Source organism: Brienomyrus brachyistius, chromosome 11 (genome assembly GCF_023856365.1).
Source record: "Brienomyrus brachyistius isolate T26 chromosome 11, BBRACH_0.4, whole genome shotgun sequence".
Taxonomy (NCBI): domain Eukaryota; kingdom Metazoa; phylum Chordata; class Actinopteri; order Osteoglossiformes; family Mormyridae; genus Brienomyrus; species Brienomyrus brachyistius.
In genome coordinates, this window is record NC_064543.1 from 21,656,097 (window position 1) to 21,682,058 (window position 25,962).

The 25,962-nt window shown below is 45.3% G+C and overlaps 3 protein-coding genes across 7 annotated transcripts; 2 read left to right on the plus strand and 1 right to left on the minus strand.

The window, feature by feature from the left end:
* Positions 1-421: 421 nt before the first annotated feature.
* On the plus strand, positions 422-6,302 carry hacd3 (3-hydroxyacyl-CoA dehydratase 3). Of its 2 annotated transcripts, none has more exons than XM_049031250.1 (11): positions 422-687; positions 2,400-2,442; positions 2,555-2,628; positions 2,759-2,923; positions 3,157-3,205; positions 3,302-3,412; positions 3,672-3,799; positions 4,242-4,354; positions 4,529-4,635; positions 4,719-4,850; positions 4,951-6,302. In XM_049031250.1, exons 1-11 carry the CDS (start codon positions 607-609, stop codon positions 5,025-5,027), a joined length of 1,080 nt encoding a protein of 359 aa, XP_048887207.1. In that variant the 5' UTR covers positions 422-606; the 3' UTR covers positions 5,028-6,302. The 2 variants fall into 2 exon arrangements, with proteins under 2 accessions (XP_048887207.1, XP_048887209.1); XM_049031252.1 differs by lacking the exon at positions 422-687 and adding an exon at positions 1,323-1,404.
* A 168-nt stretch (positions 6,303-6,470) lies between these two features.
* On the minus strand, positions 6,471-10,617 carry ints14 (integrator complex subunit 14). Of its 2 annotated transcripts, none has more exons than XM_049031249.1 (12): positions 10,492-10,617; positions 9,618-9,864; positions 9,340-9,447; positions 9,097-9,252; positions 8,656-8,774; positions 8,401-8,543; positions 8,205-8,297; positions 7,963-8,107; positions 7,730-7,863; positions 7,387-7,505; positions 7,160-7,225; positions 6,471-7,075 (listed from the first exon to the last, which is right to left on the minus strand). In XM_049031249.1, exons 2-12 carry the CDS (start codon positions 9,837-9,839, stop codon positions 6,818-6,820), a joined length of 1,563 nt encoding a protein of 520 aa, XP_048887206.1. In that variant the 5' UTR covers positions 9,840-9,864; positions 10,492-10,617; the 3' UTR covers positions 6,471-6,817. The 2 variants fall into 2 exon arrangements, with proteins under 2 accessions (XP_048887206.1, XP_048887205.1); XM_049031248.1 differs by having other exon boundaries at positions 8,184-8,297.
* Positions 10,618-11,994: 1,377 nt separating this feature from the next.
* On the plus strand, positions 11,995-25,830 carry slc24a1 (solute carrier family 24 member 1). 3 transcript variants are annotated; one of them, XM_049031040.1, is made up of 11 exons: positions 11,995-12,093; positions 12,848-13,777; positions 16,544-16,606; positions 17,070-17,178; positions 18,941-18,991; positions 19,359-19,439; positions 22,596-22,666; positions 23,165-23,383; positions 23,513-23,602; positions 23,777-23,943; positions 24,310-25,830. In XM_049031040.1, the coding sequence occupies exons 2-11, from the start codon at positions 13,025-13,027 to the stop codon at positions 24,557-24,559; spliced, it is 1,854 nt and encodes a 617-aa protein (XP_048886997.1). In that variant the 5' UTR covers positions 11,995-12,093; positions 12,848-13,024; the 3' UTR covers positions 24,560-25,830. The 3 variants fall into 3 exon arrangements, with proteins under 3 accessions (XP_048886997.1, XP_048886995.1, XP_048886996.1); XM_049031038.1 differs by lacking the exon at positions 11,995-12,093 and having other exon boundaries at positions 12,612-13,777; XM_049031039.1 differs by lacking the exons at positions 11,995-12,093; positions 18,941-18,991 and having other exon boundaries at positions 12,612-13,777; positions 24,310-25,829.
* The last annotated feature ends 132 nt before the right edge of the window (positions 25,831-25,962 follow it).

Below are 25,962 nucleotides of genomic sequence, written 5' to 3' on the forward strand. Positions count from 1 at the left end.
CATCTGTCTCATACTGGAGTCCATTCCAGGTAGGGATGAGGCTTGATACACCCTGGACAACATGCCAATCCATCACAGGACACATGCACGTCAAAATATATTAAGGGCAGCATAGAGAAAACTGAGAAGTCTACAAGCGATCTAAACAGGTACTAAGGGTCCAGTGGCAACCCCTAACACCCAGAAGTATTATATTTTGCTCTGTAGGTGGGAAAAAATTTACTAAAATATATATATTTTTGAGAATTCTTCTTAATGAAAATGGATACTTTTAAACCGGAAATACTCCTGTGCCGCATGTCACTGTGCCTCTGTAACACAGGCATAATATTGTTTGAGTTTATCTTCCGTATCTTCTAAGCCCAATCTGAACCCCGCTTCCTGATCACGTGGCTGTATCCGCCTAGGGGCTCTCCAAGCGCCAGTGCACGAGCCCGTTCGCTGCACGAGGTGTCGAGGGCGCGCACGCTGGCTTTGCGGAATGTTCTGGGCAGCTTCCCGTTGATCCTTCGATACGGCTTATCCTGCTGGTGTGCTTTATGACCCCATTCATTTTTTTTATTTTATTTTGACTAAAATAACTCTAGGCATTTCCTCCAGCTCACGATGCAGACGCTCACCCCGCACGTTTACTGGGCTCAGCGGCACGGCGAGATTTACCTGCGCGTGGAGCTGAGCGACGCTCAGGTATGTGAAGGTGATGGTGACGGTGAGAGAGCAGCCGGACCCGGCAGGGCATGGGCAGGCGAACCGCCTCCCTGGGCGCATAACTCTGTTTTAAATTGTAATGTCGATGTCAGCTGACGAGGAGGCAGCAGCTCTCTCTTGATCACCAGCTAGAGCAGTAACATAGGGGGAGGGCGTTACATGCTCTTCGGCGTCCATCATCTTTGCAGCACAACAAGTATAAGCATGTCATTATACTGCCGCTCTTCTGTAAAAATGCCAAAAAGTTTGTTTAATAAGTCCCATCGGGTTGACTTGATTCTTTTAAAACATATCGCTATCTCAATTGAATATTAAAATAAAAAAATGTCCGGTTTTGGCTCTCTCCAAAGCGTGCATAAAATATTTTTTTCGGAAAAGTCAGCTGGACAAACATGTTCTGCTGGCAGAAAGTGTAACGGTGAAAAAACACTAATCTGTTAGACGGACGGTCATCTGAACAGCACGAATTTATAACCAGAAGGGTTAATGCAGTTTTGCCGAAGAGCCATGTTTACTCTCTATATTTTAATATAGGCTGCATGGACCTGCGCGTGTCCGTGTTGCGTGGGCGCTGCGCGTGTCTGTGTCCTGTAATGTCAGCGGTCCGGCCAAAGGTCCGACAGTACGCCAGTGTTAAATAAACAGAGCTGCAATTTGATATTGGACAAAACATGTGAAGTTAAGGAAATAGCTATGGTATTAATGCAGTGTCACGTGTTAATCTTTAAGTATTTAGAATGTGTCGTGTTACAGGCATCTTCCTGTTTGATTATTTAATATTATCGAGTCGTACGCATCAGTGTATGTTCTGTTAAACCCTTGCTTTATGGAAGAGCTTGATCTGTGGCACTGTGTTCACTTGACACCTGCTTGGAAATATGAACCGCCATTTGAACGGCTGTATTTCGTTGCAAAAACAGGTGGTGCCCGTATGTATATTTTATGCAAACAGGTTGTTATGTTCAGGCCTTATTCATTTAAATAATAGTGCTGAACAGGGAACCTCTGGTGCTCTGGTGCGGCAGCAGGCTCGAGGCAGGTTGCCGGTGTTTTTCTGCAACTTGGGCCATGCAACGCCCTGTTGTGGCAGGGTTCTCTATTTGCATTTCAAAAGGAGACTCCTCCTTGTTGTCATCCTGTGGTGGGGATCATATGGCAGGTTTTAAATAAAGATGGAGCCCACTGAGCTCTCCTTAGCTTTAAAAATATGCCTTTGCTGGTCTTAAATGCCTGATTTTAATTGCGAAGGTCATGGTTTCGCAGCTAAGCTGACTAGCAATATTAGCTCATTGAATCAACCGTTATGAATGTACCATTCTTAAGAATGTCTGCAGATGGTAACGTCATATATGAGTATGTTATACCTTGTGCATAGTGGGTCAGTTGTGGAGACATTCTTTCAGATGAATGCTGAAGACTGTAAGGGCAGCTCTATAACATATGGCAGCCTGGGGAGTTTTTTAATAGTAGCAACTTGCATCAGTTGAGACCTTTGTGAAATTAAGCAACTTCCTACAGTTCCTCTTATCATGTACAGTGTAGTAACTGTAAGCTTTTTAAGCGATTTTGTGGTGATATGGATGTATGTGCTGGGCAAGGCGCAGAGGGCCGGAGGCTGTGTTCTCCTTCTTTGTTCCCCCGTGTATCTCGTCGCCTTTGCTAAGTCACTGACCGTGTGTTTTCTTCTGCAGAACCTCGATATCAGCGTGCATGACAACACTCTTCACTTCAGAGGTAATGTCTGATGTGCACGAAAGCTCGATTTGCATTCGGCTATATTTAGATTAATACACACAGATATCGTTCTCAAGTAATTTTAATGTTTGCTCACTGTCCTGTTTTCCAGCCCAGGGTCATGGAGCGAAGGGAGACAATGAGTATGAGTTCAGCTTGGAGTTCCTGGAACCAGTCGAGCCCCAGGTACGAGCGATTGTAAGCCGTGGCTGTTGCTGATGTGTCTCTGCTACTCTCTTAACATGATGTGTGTGTTGGTGTCTGAGTGTCAGTACAAGGTCTCTGAACACCGGCCTGTGCATGTGTTTGTGTTCAGGTAACTCACAGGTCCACTCAGCGTCAGGTGAACATCACAGTCAGGAAGCAGGAGCACTCATGGTGGGACCGCCTAACGCTGCAGGAACGCAAGCCCGTCTTCCTGGCCCCCGACTTTGACCGTTGGATGGAAGAATCCGATGCGGAGATGGAGCTCCATGCCAAGGTGTCCGCCCCCCCCCCCGTCCAAGTCTCTGGTCCTGTAGGGGGGTCTGACTTATTACAATGATACTTCATGATGTGTAATTCAGCCGTCACTTAAAATATAACAAATTTTTCAGTGGCGTATTTGCATGTTCTAAATAACATACAATGAAAAATGTTCAGGGGCAAACTTTAAAAAAGTGCATTGCTGTCCTGGGTCATCACTGTCAAAGCTAATGATTGTTTCCCTGAAAGGAGGAGAAAATCAACAAAATCTCTGTGGAGTCTCGGTCTCCCAAGGATCGTGAGTAACCTCGGCGTGTGACTGTGAATGCGGCCCCACTTCTATGTCTTGATGCGTGTGAGCAAATACGACTCCCTTCTCCCGGTGTCCTTCCAGCCTACCTAGGCCTGAAAAGAGGCTACCTCTTCATGTACAACCTGGTGCAGTTCCTGGGCTTCTCTTGGATCTTCGTCAACATGACCGTGCGCCTCTTTATCCTGGGACAGGGTGAGGGTTCATGGCATCTGTGTCTATCGTTTATCTAGGCTGCCGATACTCTGGGGGCATCTGTGTTTTGTTGCCGTGGCAGCTGGAGGTCACGTACCCTGCGGAGACCTTGTGCCGATCTCTTACGAGAACTCACAGGAGCTATTTGAAGGATGAAGGACAGGGCAGGATCTGTGCTACATGTGCAACAGGGAGAAAGTGTGTGCTGTACTGGAAAGGTATATCAAAACAAGCTGATGGGCCTCTCTTCTCCTCGCAGATTCCCTCTATGACACCTTCCACACCATTGCTGATATGATGTACTTCTGCCAGATCCTGGCTGTGGTAGAGGTCGTCAATCCCGCCCTGGGTATCGTCAGAACGGGACTCATGCCACCGCTTATCCAGGTTTGAACCTGCAGAATGAGGGCACTGCTCTCACAGGGCATTGTGGGTAGTGAGGCATAGTCATACCTGGAAACTGTTTGGGTCATATCACGAGCAGCTTAGTTAAGTATTGAACATTATTAGTGTGCAGCTTATCTATCCGTTCACCCATCTGTCAATGATCCCTCTTATACCACGGGGTGGTGGTGAGCCAAGAGGCTACTTCAGGGAGCATGCAATGTGAAAGCGATCCTCTCCTTAATGGGGCAGTTCTGATCACATCGTGAGAGTGATACGTCCTTTGCGAAGCTCAGGCAGCTGGATATGCTATACAAATGTCAGCCAGGTCTCACACTCGTATCATACGATAGTTGAAACATGTAGGTTGTTTCTATGGGATTGCCAGCCATGCGTCTGAACACGAGCCTCTCGTTTGTTTGTGCCCGTCGTGACACGTGGGCAGCTGGTGGGGAGGAACGTCATCCTGTTCGTCATCTTTGGGAGCCTGGAGGACATGCAGAACAAAGCGGTGGTCTTCTTCGTCTTCTACCTGTGGAGTATAATCGAGATCTTCAGGTGAGGTCCGGGTCAACCTTCGGGTTAAGGTCAGCGTTGCGGATAGGCTTAGCATTAGGCTATCTCTTATAAGGTGCTAGGTTTCACGTTGAGCCAATTGAGAGACGTTGAGTGTGCAGAGGATGTTGCCTGTGGCTTGTGGGACAGTGCGTTAAGCTTTTCTGCTTGCTGTAGGTACCCATACTACATGCTGGCCTGCATCAGCACGGAGTGGAGCGTGCTCACCTGGCTCCGCTACTCTCTCTGGATCCCTCTGTACCCTATGGGGGTGCTGGCAGAAGGTCAGTGTCACCTGCTTATCCTGCATATTCGCTTGGTGATGCGGTGACCGTGACTCTAATGAGCCTGTGGCCCCCTCCCCCAGCGGTGGCCGTCATCCAGTCGCTGCCCATCTTCGATGAGACGCGTCTCTTCAGCATCCCACTTCCCGAAAGCTTGGGCAACTCCCTGAGCTTCTCCTACTCGCTGCAGATCTACCTCGTGCTCATGTTCCTGGGTAAGTTGGCTGGCTGTCCCATACGTTTGTGGCTGGCAGTTGGCATAACAAGCCAACATGCATGTGTCCCTAAATGCTGGTGGACCTTCTTCCCTCTCAGGTCTCTTCGTCAACTTCCGGCACCTATTCAGGCAGCGAAAGCGCCGTTTACGCCCCAAGAGGAGGAAGCTGCAGTGAAGCTGCTGGTCTCTGAATGACTGGGACAGCTCCTCCATTCTCCTGCTGGCTGTCTTCCCGCTGCCCACCCCAGCTTCGGCACTGTCCCCACCCGTCCCTTCCTGTCCCCACAAGGCGTCCCTCAGCAAGGTGGCACTCTGGTACACACTGATCATCCCTGCTCAGTGTGTTGGTTTGTATAGACCTCTTTGCATGGATAATTTGACCTGAGTATTCAACTCTTCAAGTCACAGAACCACATGCATCATTTCTGTTCCTGAAGAGGGCGCCGTAAAACCCTGCAGGTGTATCTCATGCACTCTACTGCTCCAAGATAGCTGTCTAGCCCCATGTGGTAGAAGGCTCTGCCTTCTGATACTCTTAGGTTTCGTGTTGCAAGGCCCCGCCCATCTCCTGCAGGACGCAGTGTGCATTCGCTAACCGTTTCCACGTCCACTCAAGCTTGTCTGCAATTCCACAGACGCATCGTCGCCGTAAATATCTGTAAAATGAGACACTGACGCTGCTGGTTTTCCTGGACAGACTGAACGTCATTTTGGCATTAAGAGGAAGCAGGCTGAATGCTGTCTGGAGCTGGTACAGTGATGATGCACCATTGCTGGGCTTCTTATATTACCCAGAAGCATTAGCACACGCTTTGCTCCCCGGCCTGTTCACACACCTCCTCCCTGCTCTTATACACTTTTCCCCATCCTCTTTATATTATCTAATATTTATATCTGATATTATTGATCAGTCAGAGGGTATGTGGCTGTAGTATATTGAATCAGAATGCCTGCTCGGTGAAATGGAGCGACTCGCCTGACTCTGCTGGACTCCCAGAATGCAGTGGGTCGTGTCTCCCTGCTTATCACTCTGATCTGAGTGTGAATCTCACAGCATGTGTTTTCATAGCAGTATTAACACCACATGTTCCTATCTGCCACGGCGCTCAGCAAATGGAGGACACCAAAGAAATGTGAAACGTTGTTCTGTTTTTTTCCGGACCAGAGTGTGAGGGGTTGGTGTTAATTTGTTTTCTCATAGCACAAGATTATGGGTGGGTCGTGGTGGGGTGGGGGGGTAGATGCGAGGTGATGAGTCCCACCATCGCAGGCCTCTCCGAGCTGCTGCCTTCCACTGTGTCAGGACATCTGCAGGGTGAGGGACAGCGAGGGACAGCACGCTTCTAAACCAGGCAACAAGATGGAGGCTCGTCTCATCAGTGAATAGGCCAGTTTATGAAGGATGGTAAATGTCACTATTCTTAAAATAAAGGTTGGGAGAAAAATGTGATGTGGGTTCCTTGCTTGAATACTTTTAAATGCATCATTTTCTGCAGGCTGACATGACTGAATATGAAGCCAGTACTTTGGCTGTGGTAATCTTAATGTTTCCTTAACTTGTGCTCCAAGTTCGTAAAACTTGTCAACACCACATCTTCAGAAACATAAGGTCTCAACATGATTTCTTTTTCATGTTTAATTTGACTCATTTCTATAATTTAGACAAGTTTCAACTTAAAACGGAACAAAAAAATGCAGGAAATGTTGCCTTGCGTTTAAGCTGGAATGACGACGAATGGCAGGGACTGCCCAGCAAGATCTGCGGCCCAGTCATAGGTTCGACCCTCCACTAAACGGCAGAACCAGAACAGAATGGTTTTAAAAAAAGCATCAGGCCCTGACGCTGACTCCATTCAGCCAGTCATTCAGGGGTGGAGCGTGGCTCAGGAGCTGCGGTGAATGGTAGCCCCGTGGTCCTGCTTGGCAGCATCTCGCTCGTGCCAAGTGACAGAGCCCCATTCCCCCTCACAGGCGGTCGCGGTCGCCAGCCCCTCCTGAGAAGTCTGTGAGCATGGGTGTGATGTTATGTTCGAATGCTGCATACTGGGAGTCCCCTGTGCTGGCGAGTTTCAGCTGCTGTGCGGCATGAGACAGCTGGAAGGCGGCATCAGGGTGGGCCGTGTCCGGCAGCAGCGTGCACTCCCTTTCCAGCAGGTCCGCCACCCCCTTCAGCAGCTCCCAGAACCCGAAGGCCAGGGCTGCCTTCCGCAGCCGGTTCAGCTCCTGACACGACACCATGGACAGGCTTTATGGCACGCTGGGAGACCACACAGGGCTTCCCTACAGACGGGTCCCCCGGAGACTCACCTTGTAAAAGGTTTGCGTCTTCTCTGGTAACTTCCTGGCATTCCGCAGGATCTTCTGGACGTCAGTCTGTGTTGAACATCAAAAAGCAGGCAGTAAGCTGAAACCAGCTGCTGACGTGTGACCTCTCCCAGGCGGGTAAGTGGTACCCAACATGTATCACTTCACCCTCCCCTGAAAGATTGAGCGCTACCCGATGTGTGAAACTCCCTCTGGACTGCAAGTGGTACCTGCAAGCCACTGGGCTTAATCCACACAGTGACATTCTGAGCATAACTGCGCTTGTTCTTGGGCTGTAGTGGGAAAGGACTTTTGCTGTCATCTTCACCATAAGGATTCTCGGCAGCATCTAGAAACAGGTCAAGAAATTGCTTTTCTTTTCCTCCTTTTGGCTTTTTTGTTAAAAAAAATAAATACTTGCCAGATACACAGGTGTCTAACATCCTGAAATCCATATTTTTGCACAATCTGAGTACATTTCAGTTGTATTTCAGATCTCATTTCTGTGATGAAACCCCTTGAGTGTCCATGTGCAGATATGTGTAGACAGAAGGGTCCCTCCCCACCGCTTACCTGATGTAGGGCCCAGTTGGGGGATTTTTCCAAGCCAAGGAAGGGGCTCTGAGCCAGGCTCAAAAAGCGACATCATCAGGTTGGATTTCTTCTTGCTATCAGCCTGAGAGTATAACATCCCAAACCAGTCAGGACTGAAAGCAGAGAGATAGAGAGTCAGGGGTGGACCCTCCTGTTTGTGATGACCTGCTGTGACATCAGAAAGACAGGAATGCGCCGTGCTGGTCTCTAACCCGAGCTGTACGAGTGCCACCATGCCCTCCACCTTCAGGCTCCCGTGCAGCAAAACGCAGAAGTTGGGGCTCTTTCCTGCCATCTGAGTGCTGGAGCTGTCCTCCTCCATGTCGTCGGGGGCCCCTGCTCCCAGTTCGTCTACATCTGTAAACAAGGTTCGACAAAATGGTCACGCCTGAACGTCTCTGATCACTTGCTCATATCTGAGGGTTTGTCGCACATTTAAGTTGATGGGATGGACCTTTGTTCACAGCGATGGGTAGAACCAAGTGCCTCGATAAGACCGGCGGACTAGAAATGTCACCAATTTCAATGAAGCCAACAATCTCCAGGTCTGCAACAAAATGAATAAAGTCAACCCAGCATTTCAGGCTACTGAGAGTAGATGATGTTAAGAAGTTATAAACCCTAAACATCAGAGAAGGTTCAGTCAGCACCAGTCAGAATGGTCCTGGGTGCGGGGTCCACCTCCTCATCCAACTGGACTGGCTCGGGCCGGGGGAACACCTGCACATCTGATGACAGGTTCCCGCAACGCAGCACAGCGTGGAATGGCGAGTACGCCTGGTCGATCAGTTTCCTGAACACAGATACGCAAACGTGAGTGTGGTGTCTGGGACACAACTCCCAGCAGAACCAGCTCCACAACCAGGCAGCCCACAGCATAAAACAAAAGAGGAATGCAGACATACCCAAACATGGACTGCACATTCTTCAAGCACAGCGGCCCCTCCATGGTGAAGATCTGACCCTCTCCTCCGTTCAAGTTAAGCAACTGTTCCAGGTTCTCCAAAGCGTCACCATACTGCAGCTGTCACATGCAAGACAGCACCCATAAATATTAATTCATTAGCAGTTACCTACACTGTAACAATGCAAAAATGTCCAGCAACAACTCACAGATCTTATAATCTATTAAAAAACTAAGAATAACAACAAAACTGATTTTGTGTTGATTTTGTTTTCAAAAACTATCAAAGGTCCATAAACTGCACAACACATACCTCAGAACTCTCATTTGATTCATTCATTCATAAATATAACATTAAAAATGACAATCAAGCACATCCTCAGGAAAGCAGGAACTGAACAGCGTCCTCTACTGGGGTGGGAGCAGAGCCACTCTGCGGTACCTCCTCTGCACTGGCGATGCACATGACGTACAGCTTCGATGGGAAGAGGAAAGGCAGAGGGAACTTTTTATCATCCCCACGCTGCTTGATGGTCTGCAGAGAGTGCCGGAGAGAGCCACGTCCGATCCCGAGGGAGCCATCGGTGACCAGCACCACCTGGGGGGGGGGGGGGGGGGGAATTGGTCATTAATGCAGCAGCTCATGCCTGCAGTGTGGGAGTTGCAGTGATGCAACCAGCTGTACCTGGCAGGGACACCCGCTTCCCCACTCCTGCTGCACAATGTTGCTGACACCTTGCAGGGCCGATTCTAGACACGTTTTATCATAATCCTCCAAGTTGTTCAGGGCCTCCTAACAGAAATGGGAACATTTTCCAAAAAAACAATAATGGTTTTGCATGATTATGCCATGCGGCCAGCAGTCTTAATATTAAAGGTGACTTGCCAAAGCTTGCTTTCTGATTTTAATACGATATGCCATATTAAGCAAGCAAGCTCTGCACAGACTGTAACAGAGAGTACCTGCAGTGTGTTGTAGTCCCTGGTGAAAGGCACCATAAGCTCCCACAGAGATGAGAACGCCAACAGTGCAGTGAACTCCAAACGATAGTTGGTGGCCATGTGTTCGAAGAGCATGGTCAGCCCGTGGATCGCCAGGTTCTTCCTCTGAAATTCCTCACTGCTTTCGACCACCACTGGCCGGGTCATGGACAGTGAGACGTCCATCATGACCACGGTCGGCATGGCTGCAGACTCGCCTACGCGTCTCCTGTGAAAACCGCTTAGAAGTGTCAACACAGCAGGGGCGACGGTTTTGTTTCGCAAAAGCCACTATAGACGTTTCCGTACGTTTTACTATAAACATGTTCTTCGGCTGGGTGACCCTGATGTCACCCCCAGTTTAATGTTTCAGAATAACTACGGCTATTCTGCATCGCACTTCCGACACGTGATGTTTCGCAAAAGCGTGGATTAATCCAAGGAAGTTACATGGAATACAACACAACTTAATACGATTCAGTGTTACAGGCAGCATTTAAAAATTCGAAACTACATTAAGCGATACAGAGCAGTCGGGTTTCTCGAGTGCCTTAGTAACTAGAAATGACTAAATGCACGCAGGATTTATTTTTTATTTTAAATACGTAATTCGAAACAAATGGGTGTAAGTTATAGAAACCTATAAAAAGTCAAAAATCCTTTAAATACAAACCCTCATTATAAAAAATGTTCGAAAAAAAATCATGTTGAGGCTACATGTTACCGAAGATGTGGTGTTGACAAATGCAACCAAACAACTTCTCATTCAAAACGCGGTCGCATAAATTAATTCTGTTATTTGTAAGTAAAATATTACGGGAAATAAAAACACTTTAAAGGACTCGTCCTACCACACCTTTGGCGGAAGCAGCTGCAGCGTAAACAATTCTATGAACTTCGCCGGCAACAATAAAATCCCCTCACGCCATATAAACAAAACCCTGCGTCCGGTTTCCAGCGCCTGCGCGCCTCTAAAATGCGCACGTGAGGAACACTCATCGTTTCAAACTTTAGTTCCTAGAGGCACTTCAGGGATTTCCATTTTGATGCTGTTGAAGCCAACGTGTATGTGTGTGTGTATATAAATAATACGTGTATATATAATACGTGTATGTAAATATATATATATACATACACAAATTATATATACATATCATACATATATTATATATACATATATATATATATATATATATATATATATATATATATATATATATATATATATATATATATATATATATATATATATATATGTGTGTGTGTGTATTAGAGAGAGAGAGAGAGAGAGAGAGAGAGATGTGGTTGGCTTCACCAGCATCAAGATCTCTGATGTGCCTCTGGGAAATAAATTTTGAAACGGTGAGTGTACGCGTATATTTAAGACTTTAAGAAATTATGGATGAATGAACTTCAAACACTTAAAAAGTTAATCATGAATTTTCAACTATACGATTCTATGTCATACTGCTATCTTGAGACTCCACAGACTGCGACAAAACTTTCCGATTTTCATAACAAAGATATGTTTAACCGCGAATGCATACAGATTATTTACAAATAAAACATAACCTCATGCAAAGTATAGCTATAGCTTATTTTTTAATTCTAGATGCACCAAGGAATGCGATTAGCACAGAGCACAGCACATTTATCACCAATTCAGTTTCCAAATCTTGTCAAAATAGTTATTAATCTTAAAATGGATAGAACAGAATAGAATAGAATAGAATAGAATAGAATAGAATAGAATAGAATAGAATAGAATAGTGGTACTCCGTGTGGAAATTCTCTTTATATTTTGCTGGTGATATATCCAAATAGTTCGATTAAAAAGTAAACAGTTCAGAATAAACACTTTGGTAATCTTTTATGTGAATGAATGCGTACAAATATGCCATTTGCCAATTATCTTCCTACACGATTCTTATACTGTATATAAAATCAAGGGTAAAATGCCGCAACAAGGTTCTTATCTTTGGTATACTAGGGAATTCTATGTAAGCAACTCAATTCTGTTTCTGTACAGGCACGAATTTAAATAATGAATAAAGTGAGTGTATTTTGTCATTAAATTTGATTTTATATTGTACAAGCATTAGTGACAGTCCCCCCCCCCCACCGCCAAAGCGTGGACACCAGTGACAGCAGGTCGGTATATCCCAACCCCATGAAGAGCACGCCTGTGTGTCCCATCACAGATAGGAAGAATAACAGCGACAGTCACTGAGCACATCGCTCAGAAGCGGCCGCCATCGGTGAAAGTTATCCAGAAGATAATGAGAGTGTGAGGGACGCCAAGGATAATCTGTTGACTAAAGCGTGCAAGCATTAGGCTTTATGCTGATGCGTGGAGAAGCGCGTCCCGGTTGGGCGTCCTGACCCGCGGCTGGGAGCGCACATCTCTGCAGGGTTCATCTATCTCCAGCAGGGATCCTCCACCATCCTGCGCTCTCAGGTAACTTTCCGCTGTTCCGCTAATGTGAATAATTTGAATTCATATTTAAATACAGGTAACGTGTAACATATATTTTTAATGAGTTACATGTCGAGAGACTTAAGAATCCTCATTGTTTTAGAGGGGATTTAAAGCCGTTGAAAGGTTTAATCGAAATCAGTAAAAATACGTATTTTACAAAAGGTTTGCTCAAGTATGTATGTCGTTAAGCAGATATTGTGGTTCGCTGAGTCTTCCGCGGTCTTTATTGCCATCGGATTAAAATGTACCTTAACGCAATTCTTTCCCCCCCATTTTTTCGTGTTTTCAGCTTGTATTCCATGCGATTTAATAGGTACCTTTCAGGGAGAGGAAATATTGTAATTTTGTAGCCATAGTAACAGGTGCGTGTTGCTTCACCTTGAGCTTTGAAACCTGTTCAGTATAAGTGCGCTATGGCTGCGCGTCATATCAGACTGCAAGCGGTTTATAAAAATCGAAAGAAACTTCATCTAATTTACGCTTTTTGTCTCCAATTCGCAACAGGTTCAGCCCTCTGAAGGATCTGTTTTAAAGATGAGATGAAACCTAAACCCTGCTTGTAAAGAGTGCTGGAAGCTGGATGGGGAAAGTGCAGTATTAATTACATTTATTTATGCGTGTGAATATTTGACCCTTTGTAAAACAAAAAATGCATTTGTCACGAAGGAGGAGACTTCATTGGAGCCGGGCTATGTTTTTTCTCTGTGGAGTTTTGATATGCTGTGTTTACCAGTTGACTTTAAGGTCCAGGCATTCAGAACCTTGGTTGGAGCGACAGATCGAGGATAAGCCTGGGACAGAGGAGAGTGTGCTTAAATCTGACCAGCAGGAGCTCACGGTAACTACCCAAAGGGCAGTAGAGCATCCGACCGAAAAAACAACCACTTCAGCCATAGACGTTCCTCCTGTGATGACCTCAGCACCTCTGTTAATGACCACAAACCACACAACCCTCAAACATTGCATCTATGTTGACCCAGAGCCCCCCAAACCTACCATGCCCATCCAAAGTCCTACACCCTACACTACACATGCACCCAACACCACAGCACCTTCATCTGGCAGTGCCCCGCGTATGAAGGGCGAATACCCAGAGGACCTCTTCTCTGTGGAGCAGAGACGACAGGGTTGGGTCACTTTGCATCTTTTTGGGATGATCTACATGTTCGTGTCTTTGGCCATCGTCTGTGATGAGTTTTTCGTGCCTGCCCTCGGCGTCATCACAGACAGGCTGGAAATTTCAGACGACGTGGCCGGTGCCACGTTCATGGCGGCCGGCGGCTCGGCTCCTGAGCTCTTCACCTCGCTCATCGGGGTGTTCATCTCACACAGCAATGTGGGCATTGGCACCATCGTGGGCTCCGCGGTCTTCAACATCCTCTTTGTGATCGGCATGTGCGCTCTCTTCTCACGGGAGATCCTGCACCTCACCTGGTGGCCACTCTTTCGGGATGTGTCCTTCTACATCATGGACCTCATCCTGCTGATCATCTTCTTCCTGGACAGCACCATTGTGTGGTGGGAGAGTATTCTGCTGTTACTGGCGTACATATCCTACGTGTGTTTCATGAAGTATAATGTGCAGCTGGAGAACGCTTTCAAGACGCAGCTCAACAAGCACAAGAACATCGTGAAGGCCATCGCCCTAGAGGAGCCAGAGAAGGTCGGCCTCACTCTGCCACTTTTATTTGCAGCCTTTTCACACATTCGCTTAAGTTATCTGCAGACAGCTAGACCTGCTGTGAAAAGAAAAATATGATGTAATTCATGTTGAGATGTTAGAAATACAAGGTCACAATAGGAGACAAAATCTCACATTTATACAGTTTGAAAAAAACTATCAGAATATGCACTTGTGATGATGCTTAAAGGATTACACTGTGATCACTAGCATAAAACTTAATATTTCATTTAGAAATTGTCCATTTCATTCTTTAGAACACATAGTTTAAATTTCAGAAATATGAAACAAGATATCTAAAGATGTTTCATGCATTATAAGCCATCTTAAATTTGTACAATTAGTTGTCTTAAAAATGGAAAGGGTATGATTTCTATTTATGGAGAGCTGTCGTTTCTTGAATTTAGGCCTAATAATGATGAATAATGAGCAGTATGTATCAGTGTATAATTGTTTTATGTTTTATTAATCAACACCTCATGCATTGACTTAAATTAACATATATTGTATATGTATTGCTTTTCCTCGTGTATGAGAATCTTTAATGATACATGCATATTTTGACATGGACAGCGCCTCTCGTGCTCAGGTGCGAGCCAATAGCTGTTCTAATTTCAGCTCATATTTATTAATGAGCCGCATTGAAGGGCTCATTGGAAGTGTTGCCCTGCCCGTTAGTGTTTGATGAGCAGAAATGAGATGGGTTCCCAGATGTGTAGCATGACCATCAAGTGCCTGGTGATGGATTCTGATGATCACAGCTTTGATTGTGTGTTGTTCTGCGTGTGTTTATCATTTACACACGTTTGTGTAATTTACCACACACACTTTTGTCCGTTTTTAGGCTGCCATTCCTTCATTTCACATGACATATTGACACGTAGCATCTTGATGATTCTGTAAAATACAAGGGGCACCAACCTGTTTTATAACAAAGATTTATATTTTGGTTTATTCTCTAAGCAAACTGGCATTTAACTTGTCCTAATTTAGTATCCTTCCTGAAACAAGTCGTGTAACAGGCTTGGACCCCCTTCAGTATTTCCCTGTCTATTCCTGCATGTAGAGACAAAGGAAGCTGTTGTAACTCCATTGGAACCAAAGCCGATCACCTAGCGTAGCAGCTAATCCTCTGAGGGACTCTGGCTGGAAAGTGGAGCACTCTGTGAAGTGTTACTGAAAGGCTAAAGCAAGCTCATGCTAGCAAAAAACTCGCAGTGCTCCTGAGCACTAAGCGCTCCTCTGCAAATTCTGACTCACCTGGGGGATGCATCTGTTTTCCAGCAATTGTGAATGTGAACATGCAACGATAAAAAAGAAATACTGACGAAAAAGGTCAGTGATAAGTGGAAGACAACAGTCATCCTGCAGTCCAATAGCACCTGTGTTTTATGTGAGAGGAATGTCTGATTAAAAAATGGAGTAAATAACAGCTCTGCACAGGCCCACGCCAGGTGACCACTCCTTGTTCCTAAAGCTGAGATAGTCTGCCATGTTTCACGTCTATATGCAACAGCATTGCACCGCATCGCCGATTTGGCAAACGTGAGGCCTGAGCCTCCAGCCAGTGACGGTGTGCCAGGGCTCTCACCTGGCTTCGCTTTACATAAGCTGCTGAAAGCTCAGGAAGTCATAGTTTGAACCACACTGTTAACAAAGGTTAGGCTGAGTGGAAAGGGCGCTATATAGCAGGCAGAGCTTGTCTGTCTGTGAGTCTCACAACGCAGGATGGGGAAGCAGGGGCAGGGAGACGGAAGATCAGAGAGTGCGGGATTTATTACGAATTTGCATGACCACAGGACACTGGCAACATGTAACGTCAATGACCGGACTGGGGAAGCAAACTGAAACGCCGACTAAATACAATGAACTAATGACAGCAACAGGAAACAGCTGGTGGACATGGGGAATCCACATGAGGTAGATGAGGGGGCGTGGCCACACTGGCGGATCGGACGAGCAGGGCATGACAGTGAGGATACAGCCATTGTCATCCGGCCCAGAGCTCTGATTATACGAGAGGGGTCACTGTAAACTGGGTTTGAATTCTTAATTTTCTGATAAGGGTGCAGATCTGTACATAACTGTAAACTTATATGTTGTGGCCACTGTCACAGGAGCAAATTATTAACAGCATTTTACCTGATGAGGGTGAGCTTGTGTTCATGCAGCAGGCCTGTTTAAGCGGGACATGGTTGTGCAGAATCAGACCTTGTGATATGTATTACTGATCCACCACATGTAGTTGTGAGCTCTTGATGAAAGCACAGATGCGCTACAGAACAAACCTAACGAGAGCCTAAGGACGCGCTTACTGAGGCATTTCTTGGCCTGCTTGGACTGGTAGATCTTCTCCCTAGCAGAGTGACAGTCCTTAAGCCTCTGCTGAAGACCGGCGGGCTTAAGGAAAGTCGATCGAGGCTCACGGGGCACTGTGATTGAATCATTCTGTCACATGACTAATCCCAGCTGCAGAAGGAACACACTGCCATGACAAGGCGAAAAATGCCAGTGAATCTCCGGAAACATTTACATTTATACATGATTTTCTTTAGCAGACACTTTTAACCAAAGCCAGGTACAGTTGGGAAAGCAGAGTCAGACAGTCCCTGGAGCAACTGGGGTTAAGGGCCTTGCTCAAGGGCCCAGTGATGAAAACTTCACACCAAACATGAAGTGTTAGCATAGCGGCAGCACTAATGGCTATGGCTAGTCAGCTCTGGTGAAACATTTCAATGATGTATGCAGGACGATGGGACACCTGGTGGCGATAACCTTCCGGACCATCCTGAGGACAAAAAGAGATTAAAGGTAGGTGTCTATGTGCCTGTGACCCCTCAGTGAACTAAGAAACACATAGACGATCAACCCAAGTGATCCTATACATATTGGAATGCTGAGGATTCCCAAGAGCAGATGCATGCTGGTTTGGTTCTGTGCTTTGAGTTCAGTATTTTTTTTTATCTCACTTTATGCAATTAAATGGTGGATTTCATCACGTGTCTCTCTCTTACCTTGCTGAACATTTGCTCCAGTTTTATGTATATAAGATCAATGTGATGGATGGTGTGTTGAGTTTCACAGACTGATAGAAAATGTTTCTGTGCCTTCAAATGGTGGTCTGCTGTGTTTCATAAACCGCTAAAGTGCTAAATTCCTCTGCAATATCCTGCTGTATTCAAAAAGGGAATTTTTGAATTTGTGCTTCGATATGAGGATCTTCACCATGTGAATCATGTGTGTGTTGGTGAACTGAATTCTGTTGTTTCTACAGCTGAAACCTGGCCTGCAGCGAGGGGGCAGCTCTGCCTCTCTACACAACAGCACCATGAGGAATACCATCTTTCAGCTGATGATCCACACCCTTGATCCACTGGGGGAAGGTTAGACATAGGGTTCTTCCCTAAATATTGATTTAAAAATATGTTATTTTTGTCTATTTAGACTTTCTGACTCATCCATGTAGCAAAATGTAGCGTCAAAGCATTGCATTAGTTGCCTATACCTTAGTATCAATGGCTCAAACCATAGCATCAGCTACCTGTAACATAGCACCAACTGGTCTTAGAATGGCATCAACTGCTCATAGCATAGCATAGCATAGCATGGCATCAGCGGCTCATATAATAGCATCAACTCCTGTAGCATAGCATCAACTTCCTGTAGTATAGCATCAACTGCGCATAGCATAGAATTCATTGCTCATAGCATAGCATAGCATAGCATAGCATAGCATAGCATCAGCGGCTCATATAATAGCATCAACTTCCTGTAGCATCAATTGTGCATAGCATAGAATTCATTGCTCATAGCATAGCATTAACTGCAAGTGACATAGCACCAACTGCTCATAAAATGGCATCAACAGTTCATAGCACAGCATCAGCTGCCCATTACAGAGCATACTCATACCCAGAACTACCCATATCATAGTATTACATGCTCATTGCATAGTATTTACTGCTCATAGTATTGCATTAACAACTCATATCATAGCATCAACTGCTCATAGCAAGCAACAACTTGAAGGAACATGTAAAATGTGTTCTTCTGTCTTATGATATTTATGTAATACACACAGCATGAACATTGGCATCGACAGTTATGTATTTTCAGTCCTAAAAAATGTATCAATAGTCATATTACCATACATATTAAGCCTGCAAACCCTGCATATATTTTTTGGTTAACTTTTAAGAAATAGCAAGCTGGTTCTGCGGCTGTTCAGATTCAGGGATGCTAAATATATGGCCCAAAAACACAGCTGTTTGTGCATTTATGTATGCTTTTTTGTACATGCATGTATGACTATAGAATACAGTGAACGTGAATGACATGCAAGTGTGAGGTGAACAGCGAGATGACACAGAGCAAGAGTAGAAAATATGATTCGTTTTTCTTATGGTTTCCAAACTGAGTGGAAAACTGGAAAGTCCGCATGTCGTCAGGAAGATCTCCCAGCCGACCCAGTCAGAGTGCTGATTTAGGCTTCTGTTTGAGGTTTGAGGTGCTGGCTCCTCCTGAAGAGTGACCTTTACGATGTCCTCCCTCCCCCAGGGCCTGGGCTCAGCCTCACAGCCTCTAGCAGCCTCTTAATCAGCTTTTAATGCTACAGCTAATAAAGGCTGGATGAGAGCCAACCACTCTGGGCCCAATCTGTTTATCTCAATAGGGCTGGAGGTAGAACACTGACTACAGAGTCACTCCTAAACACACAAAGCAGACTCCTATAAACAGCCAATGACCCTAAACGCTTTGCCGTCGCATTCTCTAGAGGCACAAGAGAAAGAGCTTTGTGGTAGATCATTCTAGCAAGGAGATGGATGGCCAAGACCAGAAGGTTCTTGTTCCGACTGCACGCCAAACCACCAGATTCAGTATACTATCTTCAACAAACTTCATTAACTGCTGTTTGAGTTTTTGCTGGTGTGGTAAATACCTGGAGCATAACTGAAAAACCCAGCCTTAGAGCTTGTAATGAGAAAGACTTCAAGGTGACCTTGGCGGGTCTCTGAAGCCTGTATGTTCAGTGTTTGCCTTCATTACTCATAGCCGGCTGTCTTGATTGCCCTCGATTTGTGCTCTTGTGAAGCTGCCTTGAGTGCAGTGTGTGGGTCCTCTCATGTGTCAATCTCTGTCCATTAGAAACGGGATTTAATGGGAATGTAAAGGCTGGAGGGTCAGAGCAGGGACCAGGTAAGGTCAGAACGGTCTGCTCACCATACCTGTGTCCTGTTGTTGCTTCTGTGTCCTGCGAAATCCGCAGTCGTCCCCCTGGTGTCTGTGTATCGCGTTCTGTAGCGTCTGTGATTTTGCATGTTTGTCGCTCTGTCATATGAAATTCTGTCGTCCGGTATGACGTCTAGACTCCAGACTATCTGCTCCTATTTGTGTTAAGGGAGCCACTCTGCCCCCCCCCCCCCCCCCCCCCACCGAATGATGGCCAGTTGGGAAAGTAATAGCCCGCCTACTCGCTAGATGCTCGTGCTCGCTTCGAGGTGGGGTGGTGTCGTGTCCGGTCCCTTCACCGAGTGCCGACACCTTTGCTCTCTCTCGCTTACAGTTAAGTTTAAGGACAAGGCCGAGATGTTGAACAAAATGGCCAGGGGGAAGGTAGAGAGCAAGGCGCGAGGAAGAGCAGAAGGTAAGATAGACGACCGCCAAAGCAGGGCTCTCCCCACCCTGACCTCTGCCTCGGATGAGGAGCGATGGCACTCGCGGTGGCGAGCGTTACAGCCGGCTAGCAAAAACCATGTAGCTCCAATCTGAAGGTTCTCTCAGGCAACATCTGGGCGTCTGTGGGCACAACCTCAGGGTCAAGCTGCAGCATCGGTACCCATAGCAACAAGAGGAGTCTGATGAGCCTGTAGCACGTTCAATCAGTGCAGCTACGCGTCTCGACATGGCCCCGAGTGGTAATGACTGCATTCACCTTCTCTGCCTGTTGAATTCCTCTCTGGAGTGCTTTGTTACAATGGGTCACCAGCAGGACTGTAAGCACCATGGCCTTTAAGCTAATCGCTTCTGGGATTTACATGCAGATGGAGCCGTGCACTTCAGCATCAGGGTAATTGTTGCTTAGAACTCATTGAGGCAGAATCGTTAGGGCGGCAAAGGATAAGCAATTTTTCCCCTTCCCCTGGGATCCCCTGCACTGGAGACATATTTCTGCAGCTTTTATTGTATAATAACACAAAGGATATGCATACTCTATTACAAATTATGAAAAGCTGTGTTATTCAGCTATGCCCATTATAAAAAGGTGAAAAACTGTCTAATTTCTAGCCTTATTATTATCTTATGAATAAATATTATGGCTGGTGATTTTAATATGTAAGTCCTAGACACAATGTTCTGGCAGAAGAGCATCTATATGGTGACTCGACAGCACCTAATCATTTTAATATAGTGAGCGCATCTGGTAACACTGCACTGGCTCATAGTGTAACACACAGCTCATGCTCAGCCATGCACTCATACTTTAATAGTCATTACAGTCAATCTGATGACAGCAGATAAAATACAGTGATGTACAGAATAGAACAAGCTGGAATGGACATTCTCTTGGTCTTGCAGTTATTGAGAAAATTGAAACCACCCCATAGCAGCCAATAATGTAATAACTGCCAATAACGTAATAATGTATCAATTCTTAATATAATAAAAGTTGATAATGTAATAACTGGTCAATAATATAATATATTTTCTGAACCAATAATGTAGTAACTTTTGCAAATGATGTAATAGCTTATTATATTATTAGCCAGCTGTTACGTTATTGATTTTTAGTGCATTAAGAACTGAGATATTCATTATGTTATTGGCACGTTATTACATTATTGGTAGCTATTGATTTTGATGGTATGAGCCTGTTTCCAAAAAAGTTGGGGATAAAAACAAAATGCAATGATTTTCAAATCATATAAACTCATATTTAATTGAAAATAGAACAAAGGCAACATATCAAATGTTATTGTTTTATGACAAATTCATGCTCAATTTGAATTTGATGCCAACAACAAGTTTTAAAAAATTGTGCAATGCTAAAACAAAACACCTGGTTGAATACCTCACAACTAAGTAGGTTATTTGACAACAGGTCAGATAACCAGAGAGGCAGATTCTCTGTACAGTGAAGATGGGTAGAGGTTCACCACTCTGTGAAAGACTGTGTGGGCAAATAACACAATAATTTAAGAATAATGTTCCTCAGTGCAAAGAACTTGGGAATTTCATAATCTACGGTACATAATATCATTAAGAGATTCAGAGAATCCAGAGAAATCTTTGTATGCAAGGGACAAGGCCGAAACGGATACTGGACAGCCGTGATCTTTGGGTTCTCAGGCAGCACTGCATTAAAAACAGACACGATTCTATAGTGGAAATCACTGCGTGGGCGCAGGAACGCTTCCGGAAACCACTGTCTGCGAAGAACACGGTTCATTGCTGCATCCACAAGTGCAGGTTGACAGAATACCATGAAAAGACAGAATCATATCTAAACATGATCCAGAAACGCAGCTGGCTTCTCTGAAGCGAAATGGAAAACTGTCCTGTTGTCTGACGAATCAAGATTTCAAATTCTTCTTGGCAATCAAGGATGCTGCTTCATCCGGGCTAAAGAGGAGATGGACCATCCAGCTTGTTATCAGTAGACCGTTTAAAAGCCAGCATCCGTGATGGTGTGGGGGGTGCATTAGTGCCAGCGAGTAGCTTGAACATCTGGGAAGGCGCCATTAATGCTGACTGATATATACAGGTTCTGGAGCAACGCATGCTGCCATCCAGACAATGTCTTTTTCAGAGGAGGCCTTGCATATCTCAGCAATACCAAACTGCATTCTGTGCATATTACAGCAGCATGGTTCTGTAGTACATCAACTTAGGTGCTAGACTGGCCTGTCTGCATTAAAAACATTTGCCATATCATGAAATGAAAAATATGACAAGAGACCCCAAACTGTTGAGCCGTTGAAATTCTAGATCAAGGAAGAATGGAACAACATTTCACTTACAAAAACTCTAGCAACTGGTCTCCTCAGTACCCAAACGTTTACAGACTGGTGTTAAAAGAAGAGGTGAGGCACCACGATGGTTGAGCGTTTATTTGTCATAGAACGAAAAAAAAAAAAATCAGTTTTAACATTTGATATGTTGTCTTTGCTCTCTTTTCAATGAAATATGGGTTTATATGATTTGTTAATCATTCCATTCTATTTTAATTTACATTTTACCCAGCGTCCCGACTTTTTTGGAAAAAGGGTTATATTACAATAAGCATGAACACTGAAGGTGGCACGGTGGCTCAGAGACTAGCTTATTTGGCCCACACTTCTGGGATGCTTGATAGGTGAATATCCTGCCTCCACTGGCTGTGTGTGGAGTTAGCATGTCCTCTCCATGTCACATGGGTTTCCAACCACTGTACAATGATATGCAGTTAGGTATGCTGATACCTCAGGATAGCCTTGTGTGTGATTATAAGTGCCTTGCAATGAACTAGAAACCCATCCAGAGGTCCTCCAGCCTTATGTCCCGTGCTTTTTGAGAGACTCTCCAGGAACCCTATGGGCCTGTCCAGGATGTGTGGTCATAAAACGATCGCCAATGGTCACCAATATCGGAACCAATCTACAATTGAATCTGGACCCCACAATCTATTTCATGGTATGACAGCTCAGTAAAATCTGTGTGGGGTAGCCTCTGACATCTGCTGTGTAAAGGACATATTCCATGAGCAGCGATGAAGGAGCGTTACTGCCAGCTGCTGAATCTGCCCATCTTCCTTGACTTCCAGATGGAGCAGCTGAGGCCTCCACCTCCCAGCCTGCAGCCAAGGAAGAGGAAAAGGAGACCCAGGAGCAGAAGGTACATCATAACACATCCGTCATTCACTGAAGCATGGCCACTTCTGGGTTTTCCTAGGCCTGGGCGATATATTGATAAAATATCGTACCATGATTATGAACATTCACATCGTCATCACTTTGAATATTGTGAGTATCGTGATATCACCTAAACACACGTTTTCTTGGATAATTAAGAGTTATAATGTACTATGGATACACAAATTGCATCAAGGTATGAGATTATTGTTGGTGTAATTTGTCATTATACCTGTCACACACTCCATAACTATTAATAAAATGATTTGGTCATCATTATTAGAAAAATTCAAAACTACTTCTCATATTTTGCTGTTTTCTGCATATGAATTTTAGAATATGGTGATAAATATCAGTATCGTGAAAATCTCTGAAAATATTGTGACATAATTTTTTGGACAGCCTAGTGTCCCCCTGTATCCCCACCTACTGGCCTCCTCTACTTTTCCTTGGTCTGAGGAACTCCCCTGTTGTATATTAGGATGGAGAAGGTGGTGATGGTGGAGGCTCTGAAGACAGCAGTGACGAGGACAGCAGCGACGAGGACAGTGACGATGACAGCGAGGACGAGGAGGACACGGAGAAGGAGGAACCGCTGTCTTTGGAGTGGCCTGACACTCGGCGCAAGCAGGCCACCTACTTATTCCTGCTGCCCATCATCTTCCCGCTGTGGCTGACCCTCCCTGACATGCGAAATCTGGTAAAGACCAACCACAGCATGCACGGCCCATGGCCTGTACACACTAAACCAGCCTGGCAAGAAGCCGAATGAACCAGAAACACTCCAAAGTACAGCTTAAACAGTCCACCCTCACTTTACCTTCTGCAGGCTTCCAAAAAGTACTTTGTAGTGACATTTCTTGGGTCCATCATCTGGATTGCAGTCTTCTCCTACCTGATGGTGTGGTGGGCACATCAGGTCAGTGACTCAAGCCTTTCTGTAGAATTCTTACTGCCAGCTTCAAATCCATATTCTTCAAAAGTACAGTTAACAGTCTCAGTGTTGCCCGTTTGAGCATGTTTGTAACCATGGCTGTACTCTTCACCCTGAAACGCAACAGCTCCCCCCTCTGACCGGAGTGTGCTTTTGCAGGTGGGCGAGACAGTTGGCATCTCAGAGGAAATCATGGGCTTGACGATCCTGGCAGCTGGTACCTCCATCCCTGATCTCATCACCAGCGTCATCGTGGCCCGCAAGGGTCTTGGCGACATGGCAGTGTCCAGCTCAGTGGGCAGTAATATCTTTGACATCACAATGGGGTGAGCTGCCACTAGCTGGGCTGCGTCCTGCTCTCTGTCAAAGCAGGTGGGGGGCTGGTGATGCCTGCAGATTCATTACTAATAGAAACAGAGCAGTCAGGTACGATAACTTGCTTTTATTCCCTAAATGGTAAGTAACTATTGCTGATTCATCTGGTTGTTTCATAAGCCTCAGAGATTAAGTTTAAAATCACTGTCACATTTGATCCCAAATGAATGTTGCTTGTAATAATTGGTTGCATAGTTCAGTCTTTCTCGTGCATGGAATTTTCTGCCTTCCACTGTGCATTTGCAGTAACAGTAGATGAGGCACACGCTTCTCCCTGGGAGAGCACGAGCCTCATATGTACCCCTTTCCCTCCCCAGGCTGCCCCTGCCCTGGCTTATGTTCTCCTTGTCCAACGGTCTGGTCCCCGTGGCCGTCAGCAGCAACGGCCTCTTCTGCGCCATTGTGCTGCTCTTCCTCATGCTGCTCTTTGTCATTGTCTCCATCGCTGCCTGCAAGTGGAAGATGAGCAAGAGGCTCGGCTTAACCATGTTCCTCCTCTACTTTGTGTTCCTGGTGCTCAGTGTCATGCTGGAAGATCGCATCATAGTCTGCCCTGTGTCCATCTGAGGACAGTGCATCTATTCCATCTGCCCCATATATCTGAGGACAGCACATCTGCCCCATCTGCCCCGTGTTCATCTGAGGACAGCACATCTGCCCCGGTCTGCCCCATATATCTGAAGACAGCACATCTGCCTCTGTCTGCCCCATGCATCTGAGGACAGCACATCTACCCCGGTCTGCCCCAAATATCTGAGGACAGCACATCCGCCCCATCTGCCCCGTGTCCATCTGAGGACAGCACATGTGCCCCCGTTTGCCCTATGTCTATCTGAGGGCAGCACATAGGATCCCACGCCTCAGTGTGGTCCCACACAGAATTTTAAACACACTAAGCTCATTTGAAGGTTTTGTTGATTGACGTTCCCTCATACTGCCTGTTTGTACTGCTGTCCGAGCAGACAAAGCATGCTCACTCACCATCGTTTAATGCGACTCATACACACTAAACTCAATTATCTGCATATCCACACAGAGTCTTTGAATGTATGAACACCAGTGAATTAAGGCTGCACTGTTGCGTTGGACGTCAAGAAGAGCGGTTGGATTGTTTAGTAATGAATATGCACAGAAACTCCACAGTGAGCTTCATGTTATATGAGATCATGATCCCAGGTGTCATGTGTAAAGCAGGAGTAGAACCATGATAATTTTTAATCTCTTGTTAAAGATGCTTTGTGAAAAAAATCTGAATATGGATCAGGTTTAACAAGACATTTCAACCTTTAGAAATTAAAACTCAAACTGGTGCAACAGGCTAAATATCGAGGCAACAGACATGAACATATTAATCACCTCCCGTCAGAAGGGGTCTTAGCTGAGAGTGCTGGGGGTGATTGATTTGTTTTACCCATTTTACTTCCATGTTAGATCAGTAAGGCTTGTAGGAATTTCTGTACTGCATTGCAAGTGTGGGATGGCACCCATTGAAAACCACAACCAAGTCAAAGGTATCTGTTAGGTGATGGATGAAAGAATTTAACTATGATTAAAAGTGTTTTTAATACGTAATTTAAGAGACTGGTCTAAAGATGGATGTACCTTGTTCATACCCGGTTCCTGTCAATATGTGTATGTGTGTGGGACTGTGTGTCCTGCACATCAATCTACATGTCAATGTGACATTTCTGAGGTACCACTGAGGCTCAGAAATGAACGTAATGCACTATGGATTCATTAAACAAGCAGTAATTGTCTGCCCACTATTACATTGCTGTTATCATTGAAACACACTACAATTTAACAGTAAGTACATGGTCAGTAAACAGCAGTGAATGAGTCACTTTGGTTTAGATTAACAGCCTTTCATTTGGAAGGGAGGAAACATTCTCTGCTATTTACCAGGTGTTTTAGGGATGCTGGTGTCCTGTCACTTGTAGTTTATAAGAGAAGATGAAAATCCCAGCCTT

Coding starts and splice junctions, on each gene's coding strand:
- ints14 (XM_049031248.1), bottom strand. CDS start 9,839: ATGCCGACCGTGGTCATGATGGACGTCTCACTGTCCATGACCCGGCCA. Junction 9,448..9,617: donor GGGACTACAACACACTGCAG/GTACTCTCTGTT, acceptor CATTTCTGTTAG/GAGGCCCTGAACAACTTGGA. Junction 7,226..7,386: donor TTAAGCCCAGTGGCTTGCAG/GTACCACTTGCA, acceptor TGTTCAACACAG/ACTGACGTCCAGAAGATCCT.
- slc24a1 (XM_049031038.1), top strand. CDS start 12,764: ATGCATTTGTCACGAAGGAGGAGACTTCATTGGAGCCGGGCTATGTTT. Junction 23,384..23,512: donor TCCCTGACATGCGAAATCTG/GTAAAGACCAAC, acceptor TACCTTCTGCAG/GCTTCCAAAAAGTACTTTGT. Junction 23,944..24,309: donor ATCTTTGACATCACAATGGG/GTGAGCTGCCAC, acceptor TTCCCTCCCCAG/GCTGCCCCTGCCCTGGCTTA.
- hacd3 (XM_049031250.1), top strand. CDS start 607: ATGCAGACGCTCACCCCGCACGTTTACTGGGCTCAGCGGCACGGCGAG. Junction 2,924..3,156: donor AGATGGAGCTCCATGCCAAG/GTGTCCGCCCCC, acceptor TTTCCCTGAAAG/GAGGAGAAAATCAACAAAAT. Junction 3,206..3,301: donor GTCTCGGTCTCCCAAGGATC/GTGAGTAACCTC, acceptor GTGTCCTTCCAG/CCTACCTAGGCCTGAAAAGA.